The sequence below is a fragment of the Aureococcus anophagefferens genome (genome assembly GCF_000186865.1).
Source record: "Aureococcus anophagefferens unplaced genomic scaffold AURANscaffold_279, whole genome shotgun sequence".
NCBI classification, from domain to species: domain Eukaryota; class Pelagophyceae; order Pelagomonadales; family Pelagomonadaceae; genus Aureococcus; species Aureococcus anophagefferens.
The window spans coordinates 3,139-9,267 of NW_008705812.1; the positions used below are offsets into that span (position 1 = coordinate 3,139).

The following is a 6,129-nucleotide window of genomic DNA, read 5'->3' on the forward strand; positions in this document are numbered from 1 at the left end:
ACGACGACGCGCGGCCGCGCCGACGCGCCGTCGAGCGCGACGACGACGACGGCGTCCGCGGGCGCCGCGCGCGCGTAGCCGCAGAGCGACGCGTCGTCGGCGTTGCGCCAGAAGGCGTAGGCGTCGAGGAGCGCGTCGGGCAGCAGGCCCCGGAGGTGGCGGTCCGGCACGTGGGTCTGCCGCGTCGCCGCGCGGCCGCCGCGCGTCGCTTGCCGGCTCACGTCGACGGACGGCGCCGGCGCGCCGCGGCCGCCCGCGTGGCCCCGCGCGAGGGGCCAGGCCTCGCAGCCGCAGTCGCCGCCGTCCTAGGACGTGTCGACGGCGACGACGTCGACAGCGCGAGCGGGAGCGACGTCGGGGACGAGGGGTCGTGGAAGGCAGCATGCACCGCTCCAAGGAGCCATCCCGTGCAGCGCTACGCCGTGACGCGCGCATCGGCGACTCCGCGGACTGTCGCAGCGCACCGACGTGCCGCTGTTCGGCTCTCGGCCATGCGTCCCGGCAGGCTGCATCGATAGTGCACTTCGTCGCCTCAGGCAAACATCGAGAACGATTGGTCGATGCTGCCGACTTGCCGCAGGGCTCCTCCAGGGGCGGCGTCCCACACAAAACCCAGGACCGGAGTCAAGTAGAATGCCGGACCCATAAAGAGCGAAAAAAATTCAAGGCTATAACGTGGATCTCGCGCTGGCACCGCTGGAAGACCGTCCGAAGACGCGTCTTTTTTTGGCCCTGGCGAACTTGAAGTTCTCGTCGGGCCCATCATCCGCTCTACCGCGAGGAGCACTCCATGAACCCGGCGACGGGCCCAGGCCTGGCCTGTCGAAGCGAAGCAAGAGCGCGCTGCGGAACTTCGCCGTGTAAGACCTGCGACTGGTTCGCGGGCATGATTCACTCGAGCCGAAGACGTCGACCGCGCCGCGGCGAGCGAACTGTCCCACGCGACGCCTGCGGACGTCGTGCCACCGAAACCTCATGGATCGGTAGCATTGCGACGATGTAGGGGCCGCATGAGGCTGCCACAACCTCATGGTGGGAGCGGAGTTCAAGAACAGAAAACGAATCCCAAATTTCTCCGCTGCCGCGGTGCAGCGCACCTTCGTGCGCGCGCTCGAGCCGCGCTGAGCAGGCCCGATTGCGCGCCGCTTCGCATTCGCGGCTGCAAGTCTGGTGGCATCCCATCGCACGGGCTGGTTCGAGACGGTTCAACCTTAAGGGTATCTGCCCATAGCTTAAGATGTTGGGCAGATACGATGGCGGCGTGGACCTCTGCCGCGCAGACGCCACGGCGCGTAAACTGGCGTGATTTTTCTCTTCGGCGCTTCGCGCCGCGGAGCGCTCGCGGCCGCGCGCCGCCGCGACGTCGCGCCGCGCATGGGCACGAAGCAGCGAGCCCACGGCGCGGCCAAACTTCGAGGCGCTCGAGCGCGGGCCGGGCAGGGCTGCCCCAGGCGGGCAGCGTCGACTGGATGTCGAAGATGCGCGAGAGCGACGTTTTCGGCTGTCGGCTCGTGCCGCAGGGCTCGCCGACGGCTGGGGCGCCGACGATGTTCATCTGCGGATCGCGCACCGCGACGGGACCGAACTCGACGCCGCGCTCCACCGACATGCAGAGCGCGTCGCAGTTCGGCGACGCGCGCGACACCCTCGCGAAGCTCGCCCAGCCCGTCGACGTCGTGCTCGCGGACCGCAGCGGCATCACGGACACGCGTATCTTCTTCGACCAGCCAGAGCGCAGCGTTCGTGCGCGCGCTCCGAAACGCGCTCCGGCCGCGGCGGCGCCGGCCCGCCGCGCGGCGACGGCCGGCGCGCTCGAGAGCTCGCCGTCGCCGCGGCCCACGGCGACGTCCTGGGCGCCACCGACGACGGCCTCGAGCGCGACGACGGCCTGGGCCGCGCGCGCGTTCGTCGCGGCCGACGGCGGCGAGAACGCGCTCCGGCCTGGGGCGCCGCCGACGCGTGCCCGTCGCCGCGCCGCCGTGGCTCCTGCCCGGACCGCCACGACCCTCGGCCCAGGCGCCCTTCGCGCGTCCGCGAGCCCGTGGCCGCGGATCTGCGACGCCGCGCGTCCGCGGCCGGCCGACGCGGGGGTGCACGCGCTCCGCGGCCGACGCGCCGCGCGCGCCCGGCCACATAAGCCCCGCGTCGTGGCACGCGTACTTAGGGCATAAGCGCGAGGCGCGAGGCGCGGAGCTTTCGCGCGTCGCCGTCGCCCAGGACGCCGTGAGCATGGCGCGGCCGGGGGCGGCGGCGGCGTCCGCGGCTCCGGCGGCGGCGCCGCGTCCGCCGCCTCGGCGTCGTCCAGCACCGGACCGGGCGCCCGCGCCGCTGGCGGCGCGAGGAGCAACGGCCGTCGTCGCGCGCGCGGAGCTCGTCCGCGAGCCGCGCGTCGAACGCGCGGCCTCGACGTCGTCGCCGACGCGCGCCTCGAGCTCGGAGACCTCGCGCTGGCGCACCTCCGTCGCCTCGGCGAAGCCCTCCTCGAGCTCGCGCGCGCGCACCTCGCGGAGCGCGTCGGCTGCGGCGAGCGCCTCGCGGCGGAGGTCGCGCCGCAGGTCCCGGAGCACGCCGCGGTGCGGCGGCCGGCGTCCTCGGCGGGCCCGTGCATACCGGGCCCCGGAGCCGGCGGCCGCCGCGCCCACATCCGCGCGGGCCTCGAGGCTCTCGCAGGAGATCTCGGACATCTCGGCCAAAGAGCTCCGCGCTCGGCCGCGCTCGGCCGCGATCGACCACGGCGCCGTGGCGGCGCGCGAGCGTTTCCGCCGCGGCCCGCGGCGGCGGCGCGCGAGCGTTTCCGCCGCGCGGCGGCCGCGGCGCGCGGCAGATTGCGCCGCGGCCCGCGGCGGCGCTCGACCGCCGGCGCCGCGGCTCCGCGCGGCGGCCCTCGGCGGCGGGCCCCGTCGCGCCGCGCTCGTCGTGCCGGCGCCCGTCGCCGTGGGCGACGCGTTCGGAGCGGCGCACGGCGTCGCCGCGGCGGCGCGCGGCAGATTGCGTCGCGGCCCGCGGCGAGGCGTCAACCGCCGGCGCCGCGGCTCCGCCGCACGTCGGCATCGCCTCCTCCAAAGACGTTCAGCAGCGGTAAGGTGGTCGCGACCGCGGGCGCCTCGAGCGCTCCCGGAGGCGCGCTGTCAGCACTGGCGGCGCGCGGCCGATTGCGCCGCACGCCGGAGCTGCCACAAGCACTCGCCGAAGGCAACGACAAGCTCATTCGGCCATGTTTGACTGCCACTGTTTAATGGTGCAGCCCGGTGCCATCGATTCGATAATCGGCCTCGTCGATCTGCGAGGGTACTGCTCGTCGTTCGCGCAGCCCCCGCGCCGTACGCCGCCCCGCGTCCACCGTCGAGGGCCGGGGCGCGCCCCGCCCCACGCCGCCGACGGCGCGCCACGTCGCGCGCCCCCTCGCGCGTCTTCCGGCCGCCGCGAACCCCACGAATTCGCAGGCGCCAGCCGCCGCCGCGCCACTTCCGCGCCGCCGCCGCGCTCACCGCCGCCGGGCCACCTCCGCCGCGCCGCCGCGGCGCGCCGCGCCATGCCGGAGCACCGCGACGGCTTCAAGCGAGCGTTCGGCAGCGGCGGCTCCTTCGACGGCGACGGGCAGCTGCTGCGCGACAACGCGGGACGGTTCGTCCTGAAAGACCAGGGCGTCGCCGAGGTCGCGCAGCGCCTCGCGAGCCGGGACCAGGTCAGCAGCGTCGACGACATGTACGCCCACGCGGTGCACTCGCCCCCGAGCGTCGCGTTGAAGGAGCTCGACGGGCTCGACCGCTACCAGCGGAAGCCGCGCGGCGAGCGCGCGCGCGTCGCCCGGTACGCCGTCGAGTTCGAGGACTTCCGCCAGCAGAACCCGACGCCGTCGCTGGAGGACGCGGTCAAGCACCTCAGCGACATCGTCACCGCGACCGGGACGCGGTTCGCCGTCGAGCTCATCAAGGTGTCGGAGTTCGTCCCGGGCGCGAGCCCCCAGGGCAACGACACGGTGCTCGTCGTCGTGCTGCTCGTGGCGCTCCGGGGCCAGAAGCCCGACGACGCGTTCAACCGGCGCGCGGCGACGACGAAGGAGCTCGGCCGCATCCTCGACCTCATCAGCAGCATCGGCACGATCATGCCGTTCTACCTGCTGGTGCTCGAGGCGTGCGTGCTCCCGGGCGAGGACCAGGGCCTGTTCTCGCACACGGTCCTCGAGGAGGAGGAGGACGGCCGCTTCGTGCAGCTCCGCTTCAACCCGCGGTCCGCGCTCACGGACATCACCTCCGCGCCCGCGCTCCGCGACCCGAGCGCCGAGATCAACAGCGCTCTGCTGCGCCTGATCAAAGGCGACTACGCCGTCGTGCTCTCCTCCCGCGGCGCCCAGCGGGCGTGGAACCACATCGAGAAGCTCCTCCCGAGCGACAAGACGCCCGTCACCGTGGAGCAGTGCGCGCACCTGTCGCTGAACCAGGCCTGCAAGGCCGCGCGCGTGGGCGCCGTCGGCGCCTTTTCGCGCGCCATCGGGCTGCTCAACTACTCGGGCGTCGCGTTCGACCCCGGCGCCGCGCTCGCCGACGGCGGCGAGGAGCTGGACGACGCCGCGGCCGACGACGACGACGACGACGACGGCGGCGGCGACGACGACGACGACGACGACGACGACGGCTTCTGCGGCGATGACGACGACCAGGACGCCGCGGTGGAACCCCCGGAGGCGGTGGCCGTCGACGGCAACGGCGGCGACGACCACGGCGCGCGACCTCCGTCGCAACTCGTCGTCTGGGCGCGCGGCGGCTTCTCCTTCAAAGTCCCGCGCTTCACGACCGAGGTCGTCACCGAGACGGGCCGGCGGCGCTACAAGCACGACTCGGGCGAGGTGGCGCTGCTCTCCTTCCTCGACGCGACGGCGTTCGCGGCCAAGCACGCGGACGACCCGAACCTGACGCCCGGCGCGGTCTTCGACGCCATCGTGGCCCAGGTCCCGCGCTTCACGACCGAGGTCGTCAACGAGAATGGCGTGCGGCGCTACAAGCACGACTCGGGCGAGGTGGCGCTGCTCTCCTTCCGCGACGCGACGGCGTTCGCGGCCAAGCACGCGGACGACCCGACCCTGACGCCCGGCGCGGTCTTCGACGCCATCGTGGCCCAGGTCCCGCGCTTCACGACCGAGGTCGTCAACGAGGCGGGCGTGCGGCGCTACAAGCACGACTCGGGCGAGGTGGCGCTGCTCTCCTTCCGCGACGCGACGGCGTTCGCGGCCAAGCACGCGGACGACCCGACCCTGACGCCCGGCGCGGTCTTCGACGCCATCGTGGCCCAGGTCCCGCGCTTCACGACCGAGGTCGTCTCCGAGGCGGGCCTGCTGCGCTACAAGCACGACTCGGGCGAGGTGGCGCTGCTCTCCTTCCGCGACGCGACGGCGTTCGCGGCCAAGCACGCGGACGACCCGACCCTGACGCCCCGCGCGGTCTTCGACGCCATCGTGCCCCAGGTCCCGGGCTTCACGGTCGAGGTCGTCAAAAAGGACACAGGCGGGCGGAGCTACAAGCACGAGTCGGGCTGCTTTCTGGCGGTGCCGCTCACGGTCGCGCGCAAGATCGCGACGATGCTCGCGAGCTTGAGCAGCGTCGCGGATTCTGACGTCGACCACGCCTTCCGGACCTGCGCGCCCGCGAAGCAGAAGAAGCGGCGCGACCCGGTGCGCGGCAGGCCGGCGGCGCGGGCCGTCGACCCCGTGGCCGTCGACCCCGTGGCCGTCTTCATGAGCGACCCGCTCGCGATCCTCACGCCGCAGCACCGCCAGGAGCTCAATTCCATGGGCGATGGCGAGCTCGAGGCGCTCTTGTCGATGAGCCTGAGCCAGGTCGCCCCCCGCGAGTAAAAAGTAGACGAGGGGAACCAGATACACACGCCGACTTTGAAGCGCCAAAGCGAGCCGTCATCGACGCCGATTTACGCGATGAAGGATGGGATTCATCACATCCAAAATCAGATCAGTGGGGACACGGCCGGACACATAGGCCCCAGCGCGCACGGACCGCCGAGTAGCGGCCCGCGCCACGGGGGAAAGAGGCGTCATTAGGACCATAAACGGCGTGGGCAAAGGCGGGTCCGTGCGATAAACCACGTGGAACGTGCTGCGGTCGGCGAGGCGTCCGC

General features: G+C 73.1%; 2 protein-coding genes across 2 annotated transcripts in view; one reads left to right on the forward strand and one right to left on the reverse strand.

Annotated features, from left to right (window-relative positions):
* Nucleotides 1-2,684, reverse strand: part of AURANDRAFT_68662 (hypothetical protein) — a gene marked incomplete at both ends in the record, with an annotated part of 5,817 nt that extends 3,133 nt beyond the window's left edge. Inside the window, 3 exons of the mRNA XM_009044373.1 lie at nucleotides 25-305; nucleotides 1,571-1,941; nucleotides 2,396-2,684. Coding sequence (XP_009042621.1) covers nucleotides 25-305; nucleotides 1,571-1,941; nucleotides 2,396-2,684 — 941 coding nt within the window. The remainder of the gene's footprint in view (nucleotides 1-24; nucleotides 306-1,570; nucleotides 1,942-2,395) is intronic.
* An 848-nt stretch (nucleotides 2,685-3,532) lies between these two features.
* AURANDRAFT_68663 (hypothetical protein) lies at nucleotides 3,533-5,851 on the forward strand (the record flags this gene model as incomplete). The annotated part of the gene is made up of 1 exon (XM_009044372.1): nucleotides 3,533-5,851. The coding sequence occupies one exon, from the start codon at nucleotides 3,533-3,535 to the stop codon at nucleotides 5,849-5,851; it is 2,319 nt and encodes a 772-aa protein (XP_009042620.1).
* Nucleotides 5,852-6,129: the final 278 nt, after the last annotated feature.